We start from the raw sequence: 27,568 nt of genomic DNA on the forward strand, positions 1-27,568 counted from the left end.
CACAACAGCCAGCACCACAAAAAAGTAGCCGTAAAGAGAAGGAGAAAGCAATTACGAACAAGATCAGGTGACTCTCGAGGCAGGAAAACTTGTAATGTGTAATATGATATAACCCAAGGTTAACCAATAGTTGTGACAAAACATATGAAATGAGAATGCTTTTTTTTATACAGCAAATGAATTACTGCTCCCAAAACTGTTCTAACAGTAACTCTCTTATTTGACTCTATGTTTGCATTCTCTCCTGGCATCAACTCTGAATTAATTTTAAGTGAGAAAAGGTCCAACGCTGTGGCCACCCATGGAGCCATAAACTAAATGGTGACATTTTCAAACCAAACTGTAGTATGAACCTCCAACTAATATAAATAGTTGAATGCACAAGTAGGAGGTGGATAAAAATTCAACACGCAGTGCTGGCTGAAGGCACACACAACTTTAATAAAACACATCAAATGAACAACAACAACAGTTTGTCATTTAATGAGTATGGACTCAAGTGTAGTAGCACAAGTTTGAGTGGTGCTCAGCCAGTCTACTGAACAGAAAGTTAAGGAGGTGTGTGGCATTAAGCAGAAGCAGGCAGCTGAAGAACCACTGCTTTATGCACATCCTTTCTGGCACAGACTGAACCTTTACCAGTTTAGGTACAGAAAGCCCCAAAGCCCCATTTTCTAAACAGATGGCCCTACAATGACCAGCTGGCACACCCCACCAAGAGTAAGTGGGCAAGAACCCTCTGCAGTCAACAGATGCTTCACCCACAATAGGCAGCTTGAGCCCAAACTGCACATCACGTTGGCCTTGCTTTGAAGGCTTTCATGGGTGCCCAGGGCTCTGAGTTTTCATTTTAAAAAAACAACCATGGTATGTAAATCAAGAACAGAGTTTTGTTACAGATAGTGGTTTGTGTGGAATGAGAGAAAGCCCACATCTGGATGACACGCTAAGTCAAAACATGGCTTAGCTCACAGCAGTGCAGCAGTAGCAGTCACAATTTTCTCAATGGCAGCCCACATGCTTGCATATTCACATGGCTTCGGAGACGGCCAATATTAATAGCTCCCCTATCGTAAATCTGGAGTCATTACACATTTGCCTGTAATATGTTTACACAATGCAACCACAACATTAACTGAGATGAGAAAATCAGAGGAAATTACTCTGCAATCGAGACTCTAACGGTATCCAAATTCAAGTAGGACTTCCAGTGGCAAATAAAATGATACGAATACTCTTATTTATGGCTGTTTTGACTGAAATGTAACTCTTACCGTAATCCATTCCTCTGATCAAAGGCTGGGATCATAGAGCTGGGGTGCTCTGACATAAGGGCAACAAGTAGCTGTAGGACATCCATTAAATTGTCATCCTGTTAAATATAAATGGAGATCCACATTCATATAATCATTGAATTATCAGTGCAATCTTCTAGATAAGATAATATAGAATTGTAATCCAAATCAACTTTGTTGAAGACAAAGAGAGAGAACATACATAAATAATAAAACATTGGATAAATATATGTGACTGGGGGCATGACTACCAAAAAAGCCCAGTAAGTTTGATCCAGACTTCACCTTTTTGCCAATTCTCTCCCCACACCACCTCCCACCATTTCCCACACTGCAAAGGAGGCTATTCCAGCCTTCTATGGAAGCTTTTAATCTGGATCCAGTTCATTGCCAGGACTGCTTAACCTGAAACAACAACTGGACAACCCTAACAAGAACTCAGAATTCACAAAGCAGTACACCTACCCTGCGAGAAATGGGGCATTTTTATTTTTAAAAAATGCATGAACAGTAGCTATATAGTTTTATTTACACACATGCATCCACACATACATGTCAGGATCTAAAAAAACCCAAACAACTTGGTATCTTTCAACAAAAAACACCACCATGCTGTCAGGGAACATGCTACATAGCGAACCAGTTTTGAAAAGAAAAGAACTTCAAAAGCAACTTTAATATAGAACAAGTGGAGTGGAGGAGATCCCAGCAGGAATACCTGAAACTCTTAGCTATGCCTAAAGTAGTTATTTGGATTCCAGCCATTATATACCAGCTTAAGGACCCACCAGTTTTGATAAATAGGGAATGGAGAGTTGATGTCAAAGGAAAAAAATTACACAACTTCTGTATTTCAGCTTTTGTAAATTCCACTGGTATCAATGAGTCAGCCATGAATAACTAAGTGCAAGGCTGTTCCTGCTGAATTTAACCCTAACTCTGAAATCACTTATGTGGAAAATGTCCCAGTGGATAATTGGAAAAATCAAATGCACAAACTATTTCAAGGCTGCAATCCTGAATTTGCAAGATAGGCTCTGTTTAAGGTTTCTTTCAGTGTGAAACTGTTTTTTATATATAGCAATCACATTCGGATCTCATGGATTACGTAGGATATTGAAAACAGCATTTAAATAAGAAATCAATGGTATATATAAAATGTAACTTGCAAGCTATTTGGCAATTTAAAAAAAAAAGGTACTTCCATTACAGAAATAATAATTTCTTGTTACAATCCAGGAATAGGTTAAGAAATGGAAAAACAATAAAACACACTCCAAGAGGCAAAATGACATTGGCTGTTTTTTTATGCAAAGTAGGCAACCATCAAAAATCCTTATTTACATATTGCAATTTTGAGTAAATAATGTATTCTTCAGATTTGTTTAATTTTTAGGTATTGCCCAGAAAGTCATTTATTGAATCTCAAGGAGGCAGTTTTGTTTTCAAGTGCAATCTCCCAGCATAAATGCAGCTATAGGTGAAAACACAACAGAGGGGGAAATCTATACTTCTCAAAGAAAAATTCAATTAATTCTTTATTCTACCCATTTCAAGCACCCTGAAAGAAATTAGTTTGGTTAGATTTATGTTCCTATTTCCCAACTCTTTGATGTTACATCTGGCATCAAGCACTTGCCTGGCGCTAAAATATGAAGATGTAGATATCCCCATGGTAATGTTTATTTCCAACTATGTTTACAATCTTTGCTTAGAGTTGATTAGTGTGTTTATTTTAATATCCACATTTAGAAAGAATTATTTCACTTAAAAAACAAGATGGGAGGAAAATTACATGAACCACATAAAACAGCTTTTTATACGTGCAGCTTTGCCATCTGTTTTCTACACCAACTCTCCCCAATATATCAGTTCAATGAACTGAATAGGAAACTATCAGAACTTATTACATTAATGAACTTCAGTGCACCATTGAACAGGTTTCTTAAATCATCACTCACTATTTGTAGTTTCCACCAGCAGTTGATTTTATGCTTCTTATTTAAAGCCATCTTGTGGCGAGAAGGGCTGTTTTGTTCAAACAGTTGTTGGAAGCAAAACAGTTAAAATTAAGATTACCTCATGCATGGTGAGGAGATAGTTGAGGATGCCCTGTAGTTCGTCTTCTTTCACTCCATGATCCTTAAAATATAAAATAAAATAAGTACCATAACACAAAGAAGCCATGCATATAAAGCATCTTGAGCTACTTTATGGGAAATGATACACAAATGGAATTAAATAAATAAAACCTAACAACGGAACACAAAGGGTACATTCTAGAGAAATGCCTGTGAAATCAACAGGATTCACAAACAGAGAACTTTTCCAGGTTTGCACCACAAGATATAAACCCTCCAGGAACTGTTCCTACATATTCTCCATCGTTTTCATGCATAGCCTGTATATTATTCTTTTAGATCTCAGTCCTTTAGCCACTTTGTCATGAATGACCCTATTAACTGTGAGAAGTTGTGATGGCAGTTGTGGTCTAAGTTAAAATAATAATAATTTATAGCTATAATTAAGGATGTGGCATGACTATCACACAGGCCTGTACCTCCTAGAAATTAAGCAATTTACACCAGTAGTGTTTGCCAACTAAATGTGCAGTCCTTTTCCACAAAAAAGCAACCTCTAGTTTTACCACCATTCACAATAAGTGCTTTTCCTATGTAATACCATGGCTCACGAGGCAATATCTTCAAAATTATAGTTCACTAAGACTAAGCAATTTGCTAGGCCTCAGCTCCAGTACAAGATCTGAAACCCAAATAGCCCCTTCTTCCTCCTCTCTTGGAAGAAGTCCATCCAGGTTGCCACCATCACCACCACCTCCGTTCTGCTCAGCACAGAAGAGTTCTTTGCAAAATAATCAGCCTTCAGGGGAAGAACAGGATCAGCCTGACAGGAATTTTATTTAAATGTTTCTGTTCTAGTGTTTTGATTGAAAAGACCCAAGAAAGTTATCTATCTCAAAATTATTAAAACGAAAGACTCCTGTAGACCCCCTTGACACTTAGTTGCCATGACCAAGAAGGCCCTGTAAACCTTGAGTGCCAGAGAGGGATGCAGCTGTACTAAGAGAAGGAGATAAAAAAGTTGCTGCAACTTACATTCTCTTCTCGGTCCCTCACCCACCTTCCCAGCTAGCCAGAGGTGTCAGGTCTCTTTCCTCCCTCTCTGGGATAAGCACTGCTTAAGCTTCAGCACAATGCAAGATACACTGCAGAGCCCAGCCCCAATTTGTAGGCTGCTTACCTTCATTACTAACTGCTTAACGAACATCAGCAAAAAGGCTCTCAAGGAAAAAATTTCTTTCTGATTGGGTCGTGGTCCATCTTAATTTAAAAGAGACATGTTATATACTTCACAGCTTGGTAATAATTTCACTATTAATACATTAACTCTGAACATTAAATCATCCTCCACCTCCACCACCCAAAAACAAAAACAAATTGAGAACACACACGAGAAGCATCATGAGATTTACAGGAAAACATCTGCTCACACTTCTCTGGATCCAACCCCCCGTTAATAAGCTTGTTCTGGATCTTCCATATGCACCTGGCAAGTATTTTCTGTACCTACTGTTGTGTTTTCACCTAGCTACCTCACTGAAAAGGACACCAGTATTAGCCTTTCCACTGAAGTGGCAAGACCCTGTTACACTTTATTAGGTCACCTTTTCCTTTATAAACACCTCCATATCTCACATAATGGAACAGGTCTCTATGGATCCAGAAAGGGTAAGGTCTCACTACACACTTAACAAATTCTGCCCCTACCAAGATCCACAACATTATAAAAACCCCTGTGTGATTGTTGTGGTATACTTTTGATGAGTAGCATTGGACTTTTCACATACCTAAACCTTTTGGAATAATTCCGCTGCGATCTTGAGGATTCACCACCCAGTAGTAGTACTTCAATGTGTGTATAGCCAGTAGAACTGTTCCTACTCGTCGAATTGCATTGTATATATTGGCTGTGCCAATAAATTCGGTAGATAAGTAAGTGTACAGGATCAACTGAACCTGTATCAGACAATTGAGAATAGAAATAGTTTATATAAGATGCCATACACATGGCAGGGTGAACCACAAGCAAGTAAAGGTTGGGTAATTCCAGCTAGTAAGCCTACAATACTGCACTCAGTGATGCTAACTTTTTGGTAGACATGTACAGTAAGCTTGCAATGTATACAGGGGTTATGTTCTTTCTTATTTAATAGTATTTGGTTTGAATTGTGTAAAGGTAAAGGGACCCCTGACCATTAGGTCCAGTCATGGCAGACTCTGGGGTTGCGGCGCTCATCTCGCTTTATTAGCCAAGGAAGCCGGCGTACAGCTTCTGGGTCATGTGGCCAGCATGACTAAGCCGCTTCTGGTGAACCAGAGCAGCGCATGGAAATGCTGTTTACCTTCCCGCCGGAACGGTACCTATTTATCTACTTGCACTTAGGGGTGCTTTCGAACTGCTAGGTTGGCAGGAGCAGTGACCGAGCAATGGGAGCTCATCCTGTCGCGGGGATTCGAACCACCGACCTTCTGATTGGCAAGACCTAGGCTCTGTGGTTTAACCCACAGCGCCACCCACATCCTAGAATTGTGTAGCACTAGGTTAAACAGGTGACTAATAAATATACATAATAAATAAAAGGAAGTTAAGTAAATTCATGAGTAAAGGAAATATTCCCTTAGAACGTGGGTCTAAGATGTCTACAAGACCTTAGATACTTTCATGCTATCCCCATGAATGGAAAATGTTTTACCTTGGCTGGAGTATGAATCCATATTGCAGGGTTAAGGAGAATATGATCACACAGTTGCTTCAGCAAGGGCACACCATTGTGCAAATTGCTCAGATACTTAGCAAAGGCAAGACAAAGTTCAAGAACAGCTCTGCTAATGTGTGCTTTGGAAGACTGCAGAAAGAGAAAGGGAATATGTTTAAGACAACATGTAGATAGTGATTTATGTGACCAAAACACGAAACGTATTTCATGCAGATTAAAAGAGAGAGAAAAGCAAGCAACAGGCTTCATTTACCTTTTCAAGACTGTATCCTATTACAAGGAAGCCCTTACAAGAAAGCATTTGTTCTTGCATAGCAATTGAGTTCTTCAGCAACTCCATGATGAAAGCCAACAGAATGGAACTGGAAGACACATTGTATTGAAATACTGCAGTTTATAGTGTTTAATAGCAGATTAGTACATTAGACTTGTAATAACAATCTACAGGTATTTCCTCAATTCACATACTACTTTTTGAACATTATTAAATTTATACATCCTATTAGTTTCTCTTCATATCCCCACAATCACCCAATGGTGATTGCTGGATTCAAAGAAATAGAAATAGAGTACATCACAGTACACAAAACATGATACATGGTTCAGATGGCAATATCTAGGTATATGAGAGATGTCCCATGTTTTATAAATGTTTTCTATTACAAAGCAAGGCAAATCTTGCTCTGCAATGGGGTAATATTTGTGTTAAATCCATTGGGACTTGCTTTGTAAACATGTAAGGAATTAAAAGAGTTGTAACAAATGGTTGTAAGAAGGGATTGCTGTAACAGGATCATCATCTCTGGATTTCAGGTCACTATTCCCATGCAGTGATCATCAGCAAAGTCAGAAATAACCCTTCTGTAAGCAGAGAGGTTTTCCACTCACTAAAGAGCACTTTTGTATCATAGACAATTTACTCTCAGTCTCATTAAGTCTCCTAAAGGACAACTGAAGAGTGCACAGGAAGTAAGAATTGCAAAAGCATACACTTCCAATTACCTCCTTGATTTGTTAATATCTGAAGCAAGGCTCAATGATTGCAATGACCTTAGAAATCTTAAAGGTAAAGGTAAAGGTACCCCTGCCCATACGGGCCAGTCGTGTCCGACTCTAGGGTTGTGCGCCCATCTCACTTAAGAGGCCGGGGGGCAGCGCTGTCCGGAGACACTTCCGGGTCACGTGGTCAGCGTGACGAAGCTGCTCTGGCGAGCCAGCACCAGCGCAGCACACGGAAACGCAGTTTACCTTCCCGCTATAAAGCGGTAATATTTATCTACTTGCACTTAAGGGTGCTTTCGAACTGCTAGGTGGGCAGGAGCTGGGACCGAAAGATGGGAGCTCACCCCACCGCGGGGATTCGAACCGCCGACCATACGATCGACAAGTCCTAGGCACTGAGGTTTTACTCACAGCGCCACCCGCGTCCCCCTTAGAAATCTTAGGTAACAGTAAAAAGCATAAAATCAGAAGCTTGAATTGACAGGCAAATGACAGTATAAATGGAAGGCTAGGGCAAGGGATTTGCATAGCTGTCTTTTTCAGGAATTTTAAGAGTCACACTCCGCATTCCTAACATTTTTCCTTAACCTGTTCTTTCTACAACAGTTAGAAATAGCAATACTTTTAGAAAGATACTGTATAAAACACACACACATTATAATACAGGCACCTTTTATGGCTTTTACCACAGAACATCATCATTAGTCGTCTGAAAACACCTAGCCATTCCTTTTGACAGTCCCATAGTGAAGTTGAAGTAGTCTAGATATACAAGACATCTTTCACTGATCAAGCACTGGGCCAGGAAGATAAACTCTCCTTGGTTAGAACCAGCAGCCCTGTAAAAAATAGTGCACCCCCCCTTGACAGGAAGGAATTCATCCTCGAGAAAGAGATTTTCCATATCCCCACTACTCCATAAATTACATAGCTACTGAATAATGTACACATTTGTGTAGAAGACCTGGTGCCAGTAATCTTGACTTCATCTCAAGGTCTTCTCTGCACAAGAGATTTAAAATGATCTAACCTTGAAAATATAAATAATGTTCCCAATGCTGCAATATAATTGCATTATTTGGAGGTAATTTCCCCCCATAAGGGGAAACTTCCTCTCACAACATCTTCACCTTGGCTATATTTAGATGTGCATGTCCATCATTTAGTGTGCATTTTATTGTCAGCTTACTCTATCTAGAAAACATTTCTCCCACCTTAGATGGCAGAATAATAGTTAATAGGCTAACTGAAAGGTCAGGCATAAGAAATTGTATACTACTGTAGAGTGCTAGTTTCTCTAGAATGCAATAGACATCAGAAAACAAATTGGCAATCTGAAGAGCAAATAAAAGGTCTTACCAAACAGTTGTGTCAGGTTGATCCAATGAATATTGCCTATAGTCCAGCTGTGCAAACAGAGGAAAAAGCACCTGCACTCCGCCAATTGAATGCATTGCACTTTGGATTGAATGGGTTATGACTGCTTTTACATCCTGTTAATACCAAGTTTGTACAAATTACAAATGGAAATTGCATTTGTTTAACTACTCTGAAGCATTCAAAATGTGACCTGAATACTTCAATAGGATCTCTAAAAATTAAATTGTTACCTTGTTGAAATGACACAGAGTGTGGGGGAACTTAAAGATGTGTGACAATAAACTTCAAAAGAAGAGCAGTTAAAACAACTTCGGGAATGGAAAATCTATCAGAAATACAAAGCACTGGGCCTGTTCAGCTTTGAGGAAGGCAGGAGAGAGAGCGTTATGACTGCACTCTACAAAACAACTACATTTGGCGACTGAGCAGGCTGTAAATCTAAATAAATAAACAAAACAGATGGACCTGAGTGCTTTTAAGGACTCACAGTCAAACAGAACACAAAAGTATCCAAGGGAAAGAAAACAAAGGAAATCCACTCCTCCCTGAAGTTGAAACCAATGCTAAAATACCTGCAGCATGAGGGCATGTGGTGAATGTACAAAGATGGAAGGGTTATCCTTGGGTGATGATTCTAGGCAGAGCTGTGCATCTGTAGCCCTTGGATTGTACGTAAAGGCAATACAATTAGAAAGTTTCCCGTCATACAGTAACAGTTTGTGATGGTCAGCAAGGAAGAGGTCACTTTCTCCCTTGAATTTAAAAGTTCCCTAGAATAGAAACAAAAGGTAAAGTAGGCTAGAATCCAATTGGAAATAAAACTTCCACACGTGAAATATTTCAAGACAGCTTAACCATGGAGATCTGAGGTGCATTTTTCTAAATAAAATTCATTAATTTGTGGTCCAAGGTCATTGTAGTTCTTTTAATTTCCTAGACATATGTTTTAAACAGTGTTTTCTTTTAAAGCATGAAAGAGTTTGCTTTTCTTATTTTGTAACAGAAAAGAAGACTGGTACAGTATCTTTAGCCACAGTCATGAATAAAAACTTATTTGCTTATATTTATAAAAGTGGTTTGGATGTAAAAAGTTATTTCTGTTTTGCAGTTTAGCTTGATAGCTCTGCAGGTGGCTTGTGCAAATGCAAAACAAGACATTTGACATCCCACACATAACTTTCAGAGGAGAGTTTAAAACTTTTTAAGGAAAATGCATTACAAACTAAAGTGTCTGTATTAGCTCTTTGCTGAAAGCAGAAACACCGGAATACAATAAGATTGCATTGAGACTATATTGAGACAATAAATACCTTGTATCCAAGACCAAGCTGATAAATAGCAAAAATCTGAGCAGCATTGAGAGCCTCACTGAAAAGATAGACAGCTGTCATCTGGCCACAAAACACTCGATTGGCATCTGCTGTTTCTGAAGAACCCAGGAAACATTTATCAAATGTCTAGGAAAGAGAACAAAATATTAAGGAATAATATAAATGGGATCTATGTTAGCATAGTTCTCTTTTGGAAGGTAAGAACATACATCCAAGTTTCAATATGATCTATGGCTTTGATGCACATACATGAACACCAGATACTGTGGCAGAGAAGGGATGTACCCACTCTCATCAACATCATGTAGGTTATATGAAGTGTGCATGTGGAAACCCAACTGACACAGAAGTCAAGGTGAAAGTCCCCTGTGCTCATGTGCACATCTATGATAAAATTACATTTGATCATGGTTAATTCTCCATCCCTCTTCACACTTGACTATTGTCAAGTACGATGTGATGGGTAAGTTTGGTTCCGACGTAGAGCATATGCTTTGTATATGAGAGGTCCAAGTTTCAATCCCTGGCATTTTGATTTAAAATTATATCAAGTTAACAGGAAAGACCTCTGCCTAAGGTTTTAAAGAGCTGCTGCCATTTGTAACAGACTATACTGACTTTTTTATCATTTTAGACCCAAAATACACTGTAGCAATTCTTAAAATATCCAGGGCAATCTTTCATATTTCCAGGATGTAGGCATGAACTTTGTGTCATGCAACCACAATTTTACCTGCTTTTGCCTGCAGATTATGAAACAGCATATCATCCCTACAACTTCAATACATATTTATGGGTGAATAAATATGGTAATTCACTTCAGTGACTGGGACCAGACAAAAGTAAACGATGGAAGAGGTGTTTATTTAGGGGAGACAACTTAGGGCTCATATGCAAGATCATGAAGGCAGATTAAAGCACTAGGCAGACTGATGTAGTCAAAACTGGAGATATCAAGAACTGGCAGAATAGGGGTGAAGAACAGAATCTGGCCAGGGGGCAGTATTGCTAACTTCCTCCACCTTTGGAGGGCTAAGGATGACATATGAGGGTCACCAACAGTACCAGCTCGGCCATTAGCTGGGGCAAGGCCACCTCTTCAGGAGGCGCCCCTCTGGACACCCTGCCTTCCCTGCCACTTCCACTGGCATCAGTGCCAATTTTGGGCAAGATCTCACCAATTTCCATGCTGATTGTACTGCTTCTCCACTGGCAGTGGCAGCAGTGGGGCAGGAATCAGCAGCAGCAGGGCAGAGTGGTACTTCCTGTTTTGCCTCATGCGGTGAAATGGGACACACCGTTCCCGGTGACCCACCACATTTGATATCATGTGACTAATATATGCTCACACAATTTAAAATAAAACTCTGAGGGCAAAGACACAGCCCTCAAAGTACTGATCATCTGTTCATTGGGTATTGCATTGGGCTTTGCAAGACCTGCTAATTATCCAAGTGTTGGCACTTTGCAGAACCCTATGCGAGGGATTGTTTTTTTAATTCCCATTTATACATTCTACCTCAAATTAAGCATCAAAAAGAAAGAGAGGGACACCTTTTGGTGTAGCAAGTTACTTACGTCACTGGTATTGACAAACCATGTTATCTCTCCATAAGATGCAAGTTCCCCATTCACATAACATCTGAGTTCACTGTTCTTCCAACGGTTATAGATATGGACTATAGTAACCATGTACCACTACATAAAAAATTTAGAAGAGTTAAACTAAATTTAAAGAACTTTTTTTTTTCACCTGTTGAAAATTGTGCATTAGTTAGAAAAAATATAAAGAGAATTGGCATCACACACACTTCCCAAACAAGGGGGACAAAAGAAGACACAAAGTTTGCATATGGTAATTTATATGTGTGCGTCAATTCTAAAATAATTGCTGTAATTTAATTAGAAATACATCTCACCATAATTTAGAAGGCATCAGGTGACTTAGGTTGCTGTTCAGTCTGCAAAGCATTGGCAATGTCACAGCCCCTAATCTCTCTTTTTAAGGTTCCTTATCTTGAATCAGGTTTGGATGGTACAGCCCTCAAACAGAAGACTGGCCTCCCGCTACAGAGAATAGAATACTGTCCTCTGTAAAGTAGGACATATGGCCATCCTCATTAGAATAAGCAGCAATATTGCCGCCAAAATGCTTAAAATATAATGACCATAAACCAAACCAACACATCCAAAACTGATTCATTTTTTGTGGGCATTACTCTTATACTCTTCCCCTGAATAGTTTCACCAGTGTATCTAGCTGTGCTGTGGTAACAGTTGATATTTACAAGGAGGTAAACCCCTTCAAACTTAAGAGCTTGCCTAACTAGAAAACTTCAGAATTAATCAACAGTGCAGTAAAGCTGCAAATTCCTTTCAACTTGAATATTCTGCATAAAAAGAAGACAGCAAGGTTGCCATATGAAAAAGTAAAGCACACTGAAAAGGTAACAGAAAATCTGGACTCTAGATTATTACTTTTAAACATCATTTTATACCACATTTAGAAACCTTTTCTTTCCTTTAACTGTAAACTAAATTCATATGCCAGAATCTTCTCTTTTCTCTCCTCAAAGCCAAATTTCAGAACATCTAGATGACAACAAATGTTATCATAACACCACTAGAGCCAATGGCCATTAATTCCCATAGAGCAGAGACTTAAACCTAATGTCTAATGGCATGCATTTAATGGGCATTTGCAGGACAACACATCTGAACTCACCTTTTGTGGCTTGAAATCAAATTTCACACAGTGCTGGAAGCCTTTTCCTTTTGATTTAATTGAGGTCACAACCAAACAGCCTCCAACGAAATGAGCAGAATACCCGAGTCCTTTGCTTGTTCGAAAACTGAAACAATTTATTTTAAAATGGTTAAATTCACCATTTATTCACAGGTAGTTGGTGAGAGCAATCTTTAAAAGTAGACATAGATGAAACAAATTTCAGAAGACATAATAATGCATACATACCAATATAAGTAAGGCTTATCCTTGTCTACATTGATATTATTTACAGGATCCATTCTTAACCAAGTATGAAAAGTAAATCCATTCTGGTAGGGCCATTTGGCTATAGGAGGTAAGGCAATAGCCTAGGGGGGGAAACAAGTTTATATAAAGCAGTGAGATACTTCAGAGCAAGTCATTTGATTTGCAGAATCAGAAAGCATGCAAAGGAAAAGTGTCTACAATTTAGATGTGACAGTATTGATACCAAAGTTTGCCTCTTCACATTTTAATCACAGTGAGACTAAAATATCTTTGGGCTCTTCCACATGAAAAAAAAATCCTTAAAATAGTCACAATTATTACATATGATATCCAATCCTAGAAATAGAAGTCCCCTTTTGTCCCAAGTAATGGCAACACTTGCTGCAAATAGAAGTGCTTTTTTATTTTAGCCTGAAAGATAGCTCGGACATGAAGGCATTTGCCTTTAGTAAGGGGGAAGCTGGAAGGACAAATCTTCAAATAAAAAAATAGTTTTCTGAAAGATTTCTGTAACTCTGTGGTTTAAAATGCTGACAACATTATCGATACAAATGAACACAAACATCAAGGAACCTGAATGTCAGCAGACTTTGCATTACGTTGCTAAACTCTGTTGCTATTCCTGCCCAAAAACAATGCCATAAATCTTCTAGAGAGGATATATCAGTAACCCACTCACATGTCTGAGGAAAACATTCCTTGAAGTACATGAGGGCAAAACATTTTAACCTAAACACTATTCCTTAATATATTTCATCCTTATGTTTTATTTATACACCTATCAAACATTAGAAAATATCTATATGTTGCAGTTCAATACATATTACAATGCTTTTATATTGTTATTCCTTTATTTCAATGTGATACACGAAGTTCCCCAAGCCAGTCCATAAGGATAAAAATAATTATTGTACTGTTTTTATTTTTACTTTTTAGTAAGTTTTTTTGTTATGATTTAAAAAGCCATGAAGTAATTTAGGGACCAGCACAAAACATACCATGGTTCTGGAATTCATTAACATTTGACCTCCAGACTACCATATTCCAGGCCTTTTGAAAGGCACTGAAGATCTACCTGTTATCAAATTGTGGCAGGAGCGAAGAACCACCATAGCAACTTGGCAAACTATCTACAGAAGCCACTTACTCTAATAAGTGTAAGATGCACCTAGTGCAAAGCGTGCTCTTTTTAAGAACACCTGGAGTTAAGTGGCAGCTTCCCTAAGAATTTGGCCAGGAAAATATTGCTCATCAAAGCAGAGTTATCTTGGTCAAGTTATCAAGAAGCACAAAGAAACAGCAAAGGCAACACACACACACACCAGTACAGTACAGTACAATAATCTCATTCTGAAAATATTTTAAAAAGCTACAACAATGGTTGCAATATTCCCATCAAAGTGTTTTCAAAGCATTGCTTACTGAGACTAGGGCTTGAAATGAGGTTCATTTAATTAGGCAAACCACCCATGAGCTTCTTATAAGCCATTATATTTAAAACACTTCAATACAATAAACTGAGTTTTCATCAGTTAATGGACAGCAGCCCTTAAAGTAGTATGGTATTAGCAAACCACTATCATAGAGAAACAAATACTTGAGCAATAAAATGTTTATCAAGAACATTTAAAACTTAACATTCATGTACATGTGTGTATGTTCAAGTTTCTAAAACCTGGGAGTGGAAGGAGGGCAGGTTGAAAGACAAAAGTTTTGTGTTATTTTTACTGCCTTGTATTTGAGTGTGCTTAGAACTTAAGGAGCCTAATGAAAGCATGTAGGAAAAACAACCCAAAAACATAAATTAAAGCAAAAAGAATAGAAACATAGGGGAAATAACTACTTACTGCAGCACTTTTTCCTGGAAAGTTGAAGAAGGCATCAGGACCATACTTCTGAGGCATGTGCTTTAACACAGACAACAGCTTTCCAGCATGTGGTGGCTATTTAAAGAACGAGTTCTCATGTATTTAGTATTTGAATATAAAATTCAGCAAAACGATTGAACATTAACTATGAACTTTAGACAACACTTCTGCTGACTTGCACATTACAATAATGCTATCATACATAAATTATCTCATAAATCTTATTTGCCTTGGATATCTAGAACCATCATTCTGAGTGGATGGTATTGGTTGCCAGTTGAGTTCTTACAATGTAGAATATGGGACTTAGGCCCACCCCTCTGCCATCCAGCACCAAGGTAGTGAATGAACCACATGATAGGGCACCATACCATGGCATACGAATGTTGCCTAAATAAGGGTATGGGCCCTTAGGAGCTGTCATTTCAGGGATTGGGGCACTTGAGTGAACATGTTAAACTGCATGTTCAATTAACAACAACAACAACAAAATTCCAAACAAGTACAGGTCACACAACCACACGCTGCCCTGGTTACAGCCTTCCATCTAAGTTCAAATCTTTTCATTAACCTTATGTATGAAGTCAATGAAATCAGTTTCAGTGAAATAAACATATTTTCTCTTTTTTGGCTAATGCGGAGTGTTCTACTTACCCATTTTCCTTTGTCTCCCTGAAGTTTGCTGAAGTACAGCTTTAACTCCCGAACTGTCACACTGTAGCTTGCTAATACTCCCAGCATATCAACTAGGAGATCTAAGAAAAACAAATTATTAGATTTAGATTAATACCCAACTTTCTATTTTACCAGCAAAAAAATGTTATTAAAAGGATTCTATGTCAATTAAAGACACTACCACAGTTACTTCCAGTTTTAGGCTGACTGGAAATTCATACCTGCAATCATATTGTCAGCTTTATCAATCCTCTGGAGCACGTGCTCAACAAGACCCACTTCTGTGCAAATTTGGAGATTTCGTATACTTTTCTTCAAGATGGCTGTAAACATGCTCCATACCTCAGCCTGGCAAGTGACATCACATTTATCCAACAAGTCCACCATGCAAGTAATACTCTCTCCATCTTGTATAATAAAGTTCATTTCCAGATCAAAGTGACCTCCTACAAGCTTCAATTTGAAAAGAATAGACATTAGTGATTTTCTCTATCTCCAGAATTATATGTTTAAAAGATTTACAACATACAATAGCAGCATTCCTTTTTGGGGGATACACAGTAAGGATATGAGCAGACACCACTAGAAACTTTAGACTGCACAATCGAGTAAGTGCAGGCCGAATTAGAAATAAGTGTTACTGGGTGGAATCCAGAATTATATGCACATAATGGGGTGGGTAGGGACGCGGGTGGCGCTGTGGGTAAAAGCCTCAGCGCCTAGGGCTTGCCGATCGAAAGGTCGGCGGTTCGAATCCCCGCGGCGGGGTGCGCTCCCGTTGCTCGGTCCCAGCGCCTGCCAACCTAGCAATTCGAAAGCACGTCAAAGTGCAAGTAGATAAATAGGGACCGCTTACTGGCGGGAAGGTAAACGGCGTTTCCGTGTGCTGCGCTGGCTCGCCAGATGCAGCTTTGTCACGCTGGCCACGTGACCTGGAAAGTGTCTCCGGACAGCGCTGGCCCCCGGCCTATAGAGTGAGATGGGCGCACAACCCTAGAGTCTGTCAAGACTGGCCCGTACGGGCAGGGGTACCTTTACCTTTACCTTTAATGGGGTGGGTGGAAGCTAGCCATCCTTCGTCCCTATGGCAGCATTCCCCAGGTCCTCAAGAATGCTCCACTGAGGGGTAGGGGCTCTACTACATGAGGTGAGCACCCCCCACAAAAAAAACTGGGCATGGCACCTTCCATGAGTGAAGCTCCTGCTTGAAGAAGTTGCTTCTGCCCAGTAATCTCAGTTTTCAGTAATCTCCCTATTACATGCACTTAGTTTTGAATCCAACTCATTGAGTCCAATGGGTCTTACACTCGCATGTGTTTCCATCGTTTTACGTTAACAATCTAGCAACAGGCATCAGTGTATATGACCAATGTATATAGGAAGCCAATGTCGGAGTAAGAAATATGATCCCAAATACTGTTTTCCAAGGAGCAATTTTAGAAACATTCCTTTTGACACATGACCGGTAGGTTACCACAGGTGTCCACAGGAATTTTGAGGGTGAGAGGGTGAGTGCTACAAACAAACAAACCTAACTGGCATCAGATAATAGGACTATCATTTGTGGGTAGACCTGGCTCTGTTAAACTTGCATTCTGGGTATACTCATCCATTTGTTCTCTATGGATAGACTGCTGCCCATCTGCCTAGACAGATGCCTGGTGCACCTGTAATGTCTTTTCTCTCACCACTGAAACCAGGTTAAAAACACTGTACCTTCAGAGTTGGATATAATAATGATGGACTTTATGTGCATTGGCATTAACAGATTACTTTTTAAAATGTTTAGGAATTCAGAATAGTACCACATTTTTGTATGAAATGAGGCCTTAGTTAGAAAGATCACAAGTTCCTGGTTTTGTTGCTGTATATTGTGGTTGAGCTGACAGGTGACTCCCCAGTTGCTACTCCAAACTTAAGTTCCATTGAATTAGATAGGAAAGTGATCATTGCACTTATTTTGAGGGGGCTAACGTGACTAAGGCTGCAATCCTCTGCACACTTATCTGAGTGGGACTCTACTGACAAGTAAACATACAACAATCCTATACACATTGCTCTTCTCCTGCTCTCACTGCCCCATTGTACTGCCTCCAGTCTACTGCTGCCCGTGTATCTATACTCCCGGCTTGCTTAGCTATGTTCTTTTACATAGCACTTGGTGGTTTCTTCAACAGATCATCATGAGTAGTGCCTCATAATACCCAGCCTGCAATGTCACCTGCCAGCTTGTCTGATGACAGGGTTTATCACACAAGAGCTGTATTTAATTCAGTGAATGACACCCCTTGGGTATATGAGGGTTAGCAGCAGAGATCTATTACTAAACAGAAACTAATCAGATAGGATTTTTTCATTAAAAATATATTCATTCAGATATAAGATTTGCCAAAACAGTCACTCTTCCTGGCTTTTCCCTGAATCCCAGCAGCTCCCACTCATTACTCAAGATCTGAAGTGTTAGAGATATACATGTGGGGAAGCACATTTTTCAGCATTCTTAACATAAATCAGCAACGATGTCATGCACCTCAAGATTAGAAAGCTATAGTGAGGGTATCTGAGATTCCTAAACAGAATACACGTATAATGGAAAAGAATAAATAAATAAATAACACTTTAAATATTTCTCCTCTTTCACTCTTATTTCATTAATGAAATGAAGGAAGAATGGCACAGGTAACAACTTGTAGCGGGTGATAACTTTCATCCGCCTCCAATAACAGCAGTGGTGAATGTTAAACAAGGGAATGAAATTGGAATGTGGCCGGCTAGACCTTTTGGCCTAGTGGTGAGAGGGTCAGTCCTAGGGGTGTGTTTGAAAGCTGCTGATAGTGAAGGTTCCTAGGAGGGATGGTCAATAGACACACATCGTGTAACAGCGTCCAGGCACAATTTAAAGCTATTTTTTTACCTATAAATCTTAGGAGGGTTTGCAGTGAAACTAAAGGACTACTTTCACTACCTCCCACTGTAGTGGCCAGATCAGAGGGCAACTCCTGACTGACATATTGCTGCCATGTCACAAGTGATAACAAAGTAATGCTGGTTTTCTGGCTAGAAAACCTACCCTTACCGTTTTATGCATGCAACAGCAACAGTCAAGTACTTGGGCTCAGTAGAAAGGCAGACTGATGCAAAGAACTACCAACATCTTGAAAGCAAAAAAATTAAGGAAGCCATGTATGATTTTATGCTTATGAACCAACGATGGAATTATCCAGCTTTTCTGCCAATGTCAAGCACAGTGCAAAGTTGTTAGGAAAAAAATCCCTGGCTTCTTAAAGTTCATTTCTATGAGTTAATGTATTTGGTTTTAAGTGACCATCAACTACCATGCCAACACTTTACAGGCCATACATTCTGCTGTTAACTAAAATGACCTCACCTTCACCTCAATTCTCTACTACCCATCTTTCACTTTTGGCTACATGTACTATTTTCAGTAACTACCCATCCAAGAAGTTGACAAATTAGTTTTCCTATCTAATCTGCAAAACACAAATAATTCAGCAGCGTTAGAAGTAGAACACTCCTAGGACCAGACACTAGACTTAAATCTCCCTCATTTAAGTGTTTTATGAAATTACTTTAAGAAAATATGGGGAACAGTTACATGCAATTTGTAGTGAATTTGATATACTGTTAATATGCAAAAATATTATAGATGCACGTAAGTGCACACCTATACAGTATGTCATATTAACCCTTTCTAATGGCAATTTGAGACTGATCAACCTTCAAGACACAAATTTGTTGCCAAAGACAGGGATCATAATCCTGGTCCGTACACTGGCTAGTTATTATCCGAGCTGCAGTAATGGCTGTGCAGAGCAAAATGTAATCTCGCGAAATGTCACAGTAAGTTATGAATATCTGAGCAGCCTAATGCACCTTACTAGCCATGAAGTGTGAGGATGTAATCTTATTACCTTTTTTATGGTTGTATTTTTTTGAATAATGTAGCCTTTGAACTGATGTATAGTCTTTCCCTGCACTTTAGCATGATTTGGTCTCCCGTGTCATGCAGTTCATTTTTCAGAACTCCCCGATTCAATGTATTTTAAGTCTTAGGCTCAACTTCATAAACAATCTTTATAACAACCCACAGGGTGGCATAATATTTTCGCTCTCTAGATTGTGGTATAATGTGTAAGCATACAGCAGTGATTTTAAAGCAACACATTTGAAGCATTCAAATACATCTTCATAAGTTTTACATTTCATTTTAATATTTGCCTTGGCTATTTGTAAATTTAAATAAGTCATAAATATATCAATACCTGCATGAATTCAAGAAGCAATGACAACCTTTTGTAGTTTACATTTGTAGATTATGGGTCTCAGCCCCAATTCCACCCCCTCCAAAATCTCTAGTATCCAGGGAGATTTCTTTACACCTAATATCATTATATACCAAAATAATGTTTAGGCAAAATTAGGCAAGTTAAGAGCTAGAAACCAATTATCTATCTGCATTATTAATTAACAGTTTATGAGTTCAAAATATCAGTCACAGGATTTTAAATGACAGCTACTGTGATAATGTGACATTAGTTTGAAGAACCTTACAAACAAAAACCTGTCTGAAAGTGAACTCCAATCAATCTAAGACATATTTATTTGATATATTTAAGGTATGAGCTGAAGGAAGGTGCAACTGTTCTAAGTATAATGGTCCAGAAGAAAACCCCACTGAAATAAACTATTATGAGAATTAGTGTGCTTACTCTGAAATAACAGTAAATAACGATGTCATTTACATTGTTTGAAGATACCAATTTAGGTTCCTTTAGTTATCCAGACTGGGGCACGGAGACATAAAAAAAAAATGAAACTTTCTTTAAAAAAAATGCACACAAAGTTCAATAATATACACAGAGGAGAACAGAAACACACAACACAAGTTGTATAAAAAATGTCCTACATTTTAAAACACTGCAGAGGTACTATGTTATACACCGTAAATTTTTCCTTAATGGTAATAAAGAAGTTAATATACATAAATGTTTTCCAAATACAACTTTCTATGTTACGTTTCACACAAGTATGCATAATGCACACAGTCAAATTTCACCCTGAAACTAGAATGAAACAGCAAGTGACTGGTTGGCATTAAAAAATTATGTATTGCTACCCAGATCATAGTTATGTAAACTGCAAGACAAGACATGCCTGAGGCTCATTGGGTTTTTCATGTCAGGTTTAAATGCTGGAAGATACAAATGTTTCAGACCATAAAAGGTGCATACACTATGATAAATACTAACATTTGTGACTGCTGGCCAATGTTAACGTTCCTAATCCAAGATACAAGGCAATCACTGCAAGCTGCAGAATCTCCAGTTAAAAGAAAGAAAAGGGACAACTTAGCTGATATTAATGAAAGTTAATTTTCATACCAGCTGGCTCAGACTTAAATACAAAGACTTAAATACAAAGTATGGTCTGGCTGTACACAAATTACTGAAGTCTGCACATTGTGCTTTCTTCAACCTATTGTACTCTGATTTCTCCTCTCATTTTTCTTTCTCCTGCCCCATCATCTTACACAGAAAGCATAGGGATAACAGAATTAGAATAACAAACCATAGAAACAACCAAAATTATCACCATCACCAATAAACCAGGCAACTCTAGCTTTCAGACACCCTAGGGTTTGCCCAAACCATGGTTTGCCCACTTCAGATATAACAGCAGCCTATGCATGGTTTGTTAAAATCTAAATGAAGAGGGGAAAGCAGGATATGTGAGGCTAGTGGGCAAGAGAAGGGAGCGTAAGACACAGATTCATTTATGTAGTGTCAAATCTTGGTTTAGTGTTAAGTCTGAAACAACACAATAGTCACATTTATTTTAAACATATCTGATGAAACCAACTCTCATTCATAAAAGCTGAGGCATGTCTTTGAAGGTACCTTAAGACTCTTCATTGATTTTGCTGCAGCAGATTGAACATGTCTATCCTTCTGGAAATTGGACCCAAAAAACAGTGCTATTGCATGAGTGGAAAGCATTGATTTTCATTGATTTGCCCTGTACCCTCTTATCATGTGGTTCCCAAAGGTCACCCAATCTTTAAGAGGAGTTTTTCAGAAGGTGCAGGAGACTGCAATAGGAGACCGAGTTGCAGCAGCACACTTCTGTTCCAGTGTCTTAGGCTTCAAGTCAACTACAGAGACTGAAGTAAAAGTTACTTAAATTTGATGTAATTTTAATATCCTACGTTAAGCTGTTATATTAAACATATCCATTATCCTTCTTTTCAAATTTCCACATTGAACCACCCTACATATAAAACCCACTCTCACAAAATAACCAAATTCGTAACCTTAGTTTAATCCAGACGTAAGTACATCAAGGTAAAATTCTTGCCTAAAGTCATATGCAAAGTATGTGCCTTCCTATAGGAAATGAGATTTCCAAAATCCATTACATCACTGATTCATACATGAGCACTGAAAGCCAATAAATCACTTAAACTATGATACAGAGGTCCTTTAAAAATTTGCATTTACCTATAGTAAATACCGCCATGTTCTTTAATAGCTTGCTAGCGCAATCTTCGCAAACTACTGATTTATGGTTGTGACATATTTTCAAAATCAGAAATCCATCACTGTATGACATCTACTAGAAAGGCAGTTCAAGTTACATAACTCTAAATTTAAACTCTGTGTAACATGAAAGTCACATAGCAAAAAAAAACCCTGTACTGTATTGCTTATTTTAGTTTCCCTACTGTTCACTTCACTCTAGGAATATATGGAAGCTATTTGTTAGTACACCACATCAATTTACAGGCCTACTCATAGAGGTTTCTCAACATTTCATTAGGAACATAATAATAGACAAAAAGAAAATATAGCGATACAGCCCCTAGAAATGAATGGCAATAATCAAACTTGGAAGTAACAAAGGCTGAAAGCAAACAGTGGACATTTTCTCAAGATAACAACTGTCATGATCTCTTTTAGCAACTTTCCTGAAGAAGAGGTAACCAATGGGCTACCCTAAAGTGACCTTAAAATTTATATTCAGCAGAAACAATACTGTTTTACCAAAGCCTATTAAAGTCTGTGGGCCATATCCAACCCCGCAGCTCTGCCTGGTGCAACAAGCTTCCATGCAAGCCACAAGCCTTCCTCTTCCTCTCCTGTCCCCTCCAACTTCCCATGCAACCTCAAAATCAGCTCCGGGGGGGGGGGGGGAGAGGAAGTGGGATCATCTTAATAGATGGTCCTGGTTGCGGGCAGGCCCTCAACCCGGTCCCCCCATCCTGGCGTGGGTGGAGCCATTACCCCCACGACAGGGTGGCACCACAATTACCCAGGGCTATCACCTAATCAATTTGAGTGGGGTGATCATGGGGGGGGGAGTATAAAAGCGGCAGGGCGACGTGTGCCAAGCACCTGCTTCGCGCTGCCGAACACCCGCCCATGCTCCCTTTAATTTAGGTGTCCTCTGGCCTTGCTTTGAACTTTGGGTTGGTTGTCAGTCTTGGGACAGGGACCAGGTAGGAATTTTTCCATCTGGCAAATTGGCATTGGCCACTTGGTTTTCGCCTAACTCTTAGCAATCGTCACAGCTTTGTAAGGTTAGGCGGTTAGGCATTGGCTTATTGTTGAGTGGGGGAGGGGAGGTCGGCCAACGCCTGCCCCTCCATTGTCCAAGGGTATTCCATTAAAGGAATCTGGATCCTGTCCGAAGTCCGCTTGAGGGCTATGGCCATGTCAGGCCTCTGGGAACACCAGGGGAGATGCAGGTGGGTTCCCCCGAAGCAGCTCCCCTTTGGGTGGTTTACCCTTACAGACTTCCTGCAGAGGGGCAGGAGTCTGATATAATCTTTTGCCAATGCCTAAGCCAATACCACTCACATTTCCTGTAATCAATAAAACTATGGCCAAAATTTGCCCAATAACCTTAAACAAAAAATCTGTGTCTGTGTGAATTTCTTTATTCTAATGGGGAGTTGGCTTCAGGGTCTTGACACGCAAATAGAACTCCTGTTATACCTCTAGAACCTTGCTAGTGCACAACTGGATAAAACCCAATGTTCAAGACCAACTACTGTAATATGATTTTACTGAAAGAGGATGACCTTCAAAAAGACCTGCCACATGAGATGCTTGAATGAAATAACTGGCGAAGGTAGACAAACCACTTAATTGAAAATTCACACTCAGAGCTTCCTGATTCTTTAAATGGGAAAGATATCCATTCATAAAAAAAACACACCTCAAGGTACAAAAGTTTAAAGTGTTTTTTTCAGCCAGTGTCTACATTGAATTAATGGCAGTTTTATGAATTTTTAAATAACAAATAGGTATTTCTTCTCCAAAATTTCCTTGTTTTGTTTTCTCAAATGATGAGGCTTACAATAACATTTCCCCCAATGTTCTTTCGAAGAGGGATACAGAGAATGGCTTGTTTTTAATGACTATTTTATCATCCTGTGCTCCATTGTGATGGAGGTGCCACTGAATATACTCCAAATTGTCAGGCTTTGACAAACCATTTGTGCAAGAATTCTAGTTTTGTGTAAGATACATGGCAACAAACAGCATACAATAAAATAAATGGGAAGGACCATAACACCTGCACTTAGTAGGGCTACACCAATCTACACACTTCCATAGTGTGCGTTTTCTCTCACACCAATGTTCTGAAGGTCCCACACACAAATGAGTATAAGAAAGACAGAATGGAATTAAACGCAGGAGGAAAATATCAACTGATCACCACAAATATGCTTCGGATAGGCCCTTAACAAGGTACTCAAAACACTGACAAACTGTGGCCCACCAACTGTAGACCTGCACAAACTGTGACCCACCAAGCCAAATAAAGTTAGCTAGCTGTGCACTGTGGCCTGCCAAGTGATTGATAATCCCCCTGCCAGCCATGGAGTAATAACTGGAGGTTCCCCTGGTGACAGCCATATATAGCTGGTGGGTTGCATTTCATTTTGTGGGTGACAAGCTGTTCAGACATGCTACTTCTGCTAGCTTTCATTCTTTTACATTTACCAACATTTGGGATACCAGAACTTTTCTGTAGATAGTTGTGTAATCTGCAAATGTGTTTTTGTATGAAGCCAGTCACCTGCTATTTACCAAATAGTCAAGTTGGTTATCACACATTTGTTTAACTTCCATGCATTTGTCATCCAAATGCTTTGCAAGGAATAAAGAAAAAACATATTTATAGATATAATTAGATTATGTTGTCCATAGCTAACTAGAGAAGAAGGAAACGTTTTGCTTTGTATTCTTTTTAAAAAAGGTACAATACATATTTTAATTGCCTAGTGTTTAAGACATTTGCATACAAATAATACTAGATGGCTCAGAACTCAATGCACATTTTTCCCAAATTAAAAAGAAAGTAAGGTGATGTGGACTGTACTGCTCAATATATTTTCCACTGTGTAACCATAAAAGGGATGCCAGGAAAGTCTCACTAGAAGACAATCCAAAGTACTGGGCAAATTTATACATCGGGAAGCAGTCCTTTAGCTACTGGGATCCTAAACCATTTAGAGCTTTAAAAGTAACAACAGCACATTAAATTAAGAACTAGTTGTCAATGCAGCTGGCACAATGAGGAAATAACATGGCCCCCAAATTTGGCAATAGTCAGAACTCACAACAGCATTTTGAATCAGCTGACATTTTCGAACAATATTCATGGATCGGCCCCTTTAATGTGTTACAGAATCCAATCTAGATGTAATTAAGGGATCTGTGACCATGGTCCTTATCTACACCCTCCAAGTATAGGCACGGCTAATGCTGAGTAAAAGTTCCATTGGCCATCAAGAAACACCGTCAAGCTGTGAATATGATCCTCCTAGGGATGTGCAGCCCTAATCTAGAACAGTTTGACCACGATGACTTCTGCCTAGTCCAGAGTTAATTTCAAGATCTGTCACAATCCAAGCCACATTTCCACAGCTTCCCCAGAATGAATTGATGAGGAGATATATTTTAAAAATCTGCCTCTCTATATATTGGTTATAGTCATTGGTTACATGGCTTCTCAAAAGAACATTTGGGGATTGAAATTATTTTGGTTGGAACTTATTGTTTGTTTTTATATTGTTTGACCTCCTTTACAAGGTAAAAAGTCATTTTCAAGTGTTGGGGGTGGCAAATGCATGACATGTAGGCTGCAAAATGAGGGTGGGGTGAACATGCGCCCTGCAACATACAATATATTTCCCACCCCATACCAACTGCACTTCAGGGATTCCTTATTTCATTGCAAAGCTATGAAGAGGAATTTTAAGCACATTCACTGGAACATGCTTAAAAACCCTTTGGACATTTGCACTGAAGGGCCTGGCAGAGATGACGAGCAGAATCCGAAACCAGGGAAGAGAAACAGCGGAAGAAGATTGGGGAAAATTTAAGGACTATTTAAAGAAATATTGCAAGATCAATGAATGTTAAAATGACGCTGGATTAGAAAATATGTGGTTATTTGCGGTAATGGATAAGTCAAAGAGAAAAAATAAGGTTAAAATTAAGCAAAAAATAAGGGAAGGATTTGCTGAACAAGTAATTAGATATTGGAATACAGAAAGGGAAGGTATGAGGAAGTCGGGAAAGTAAGGTATAAGAAAATAAGGGTTGAAATTATACATGTATTATATGTTTGTTATGTTTGTTGTATGGTTTTGTTTTGTGTTATAAAAATTTTGGAAACTTGTAATAAAAATATTAAAAAAAAAAAAAAGACATTTGCACTGAATATGGGAAGGTCTGAAGTAGTGGTGATGAGTAACTGGTGATGAGCCTTTGATGCGCACTTCTCAGTCATAGACACACTTTAAACCCCAGGCATTTGAAAAGGGATCATCAGGCCTAAAGGGAAAACAGTAGCTGCAATCTTTAAGGATTAAAAAGAGCCCATCATGAGCAGAATAACCAATATTTGTTTAGTATATAAACAAGCAAAGCAATGGTTACTAATTATCCTTTCCCCAATTCAATATTAGCACAAAGTAAGCTTGCTCGGCTATTGCAAAAAGAGAGAGAGAGAAAAAGAGGGGGGTACAATACTTAGTGTATTTGACACCACACAGAGAAGAAATATACTGTGCAGGATGTTTTACTCAGCATACTGTTCCAATACTAGCACAGGAGAGGAGATTATAAGGGCATGTCACTGTCTGCAGTCTATACAAGGGGTGAGCAGCCTTTTTCAGCCGTGGGCCGGTCCACCGTCCTTCAGACCATGTGGTGGGCCGGACTATATATTATTGGGGGGGGTGGAAAGAATTCCTATGCCCCACAAATAACCCAGAGATGCATTTTAAATAAAAGCACACATTTTACTCATGTAAAAACACCCTGATTGCCAGACCGTCTGCAGGCCGGATTGAGAAGGCGATTGGGCTGCATCCAGCCCCTGGGCCTTAGGTTGCCTAGCCCTGGTCTATACAGTGGAAAGCACTCCACTAAGTGCCACATAAAATATGGTCCAGTATAAACAAAGGCAAGAAAATGTAAGGTTTAGTAATTCTGAATTAGTGGCCAGTACAATTGTCTTAGGCTATAATACAACGCAGGATATTGGGTGGGCAAAAAAGGAAGAGGCTGCAGCTGTAGCTGCAGTATCTGAGATCATTGTGTGGAAAAATGAAGCCACTCACTCATTCTTCTTTCTTTCTTTCTTTCTTTCTTTCTTTCTTTCTTTCTTTCTTTCTTTCTTTCTCTTTCTCTCTCTCTCTCTCTCTCTCTCTCTCTCTCTCTCTCTCTCTCTCACACACACACACACACACACACACACACACTGCTTATAGGTTTAGGTGCGTACACTGCATTACAGATGAATACACAGCCTTAGAATTTAGTTTGGGAACCATTCCCTCCCATTTAAACACAAAAATATTTTCATTAAGATGACATGTTAAGAATACAGGTTTAAAAGGTCAAGTTTGCTTTGCTAATTGTTTAAATTTAGGTCTCCTTGAAACTTTTCTGATCCTAGAAATCACAGCTGTGAAAAAATGCATTTTCTTGTTTCTTAAAAACTGTTTCTTCAAAACTAATTTATACCCTATTCTTAAGTAGCATAGGTTACAAAATGTTAAAATACTCCGCCTTGCTATAAATGTAATCAGACTGTGCCCAGAGTTTATTCAAATGTTATTTTTACTTTACATTTTGTATGTCCTAGTAAGTATACTTCCTGCGCAAAGCAGTTATCAGTAACCC

At 38.9% G+C, this 27,568-nt stretch overlaps 1 protein-coding gene across 5 annotated transcripts in view; it reads right to left on the bottom strand.

Annotated features, from left to right (window-relative positions):
- LRBA (LPS responsive beige-like anchor protein) overlaps positions 1-27,568 on the bottom strand; it is a 359,792-nt gene that overhangs the window by 305,873 nt on the left and 26,351 nt on the right. For all 5 annotated transcript variants that reach the window (XM_028742867.2, XM_028742869.2, XM_028742865.2 and 2 more), the window contains exons 3-17: positions 15,566-15,797; positions 15,324-15,424; positions 14,649-14,744; positions 12,781-12,902; positions 12,532-12,658; positions 11,385-11,504; positions 9,786-9,932; positions 9,048-9,245; positions 8,455-8,588; positions 6,347-6,455; positions 6,070-6,222; positions 5,164-5,332; positions 4,557-4,636; positions 3,375-3,437; positions 1,275-1,372 (exon numbers count right to left, since the gene is read on the bottom strand). In XM_028742867.2, coding sequence (XP_028598700.2) covers positions 1,275-1,372; positions 3,375-3,437; positions 4,557-4,636; positions 5,164-5,332; positions 6,070-6,222; positions 6,347-6,455; positions 8,455-8,588; positions 9,048-9,245; positions 9,786-9,932; positions 11,385-11,504; positions 12,532-12,658; positions 12,781-12,902; positions 14,649-14,744; positions 15,324-15,424; positions 15,566-15,797 — 1,949 coding nt within the window. The remainder of the gene's footprint in view (positions 1-1,274; positions 1,373-3,374; positions 3,438-4,556; positions 4,637-5,163; positions 5,333-6,069; positions 6,223-6,346; positions 6,456-8,454; positions 8,589-9,047; positions 9,246-9,785; positions 9,933-11,384; positions 11,505-12,531; positions 12,659-12,780; positions 12,903-14,648; positions 14,745-15,323; positions 15,425-15,565; positions 15,798-27,568) is intronic.

This window comes from Podarcis muralis, chromosome 9 (assembly GCF_964188315.1).
Source record: "Podarcis muralis chromosome 9, rPodMur119.hap1.1, whole genome shotgun sequence".
Classification (NCBI taxonomy): domain Eukaryota; kingdom Metazoa; phylum Chordata; class Lepidosauria; order Squamata; family Lacertidae; genus Podarcis; species Podarcis muralis.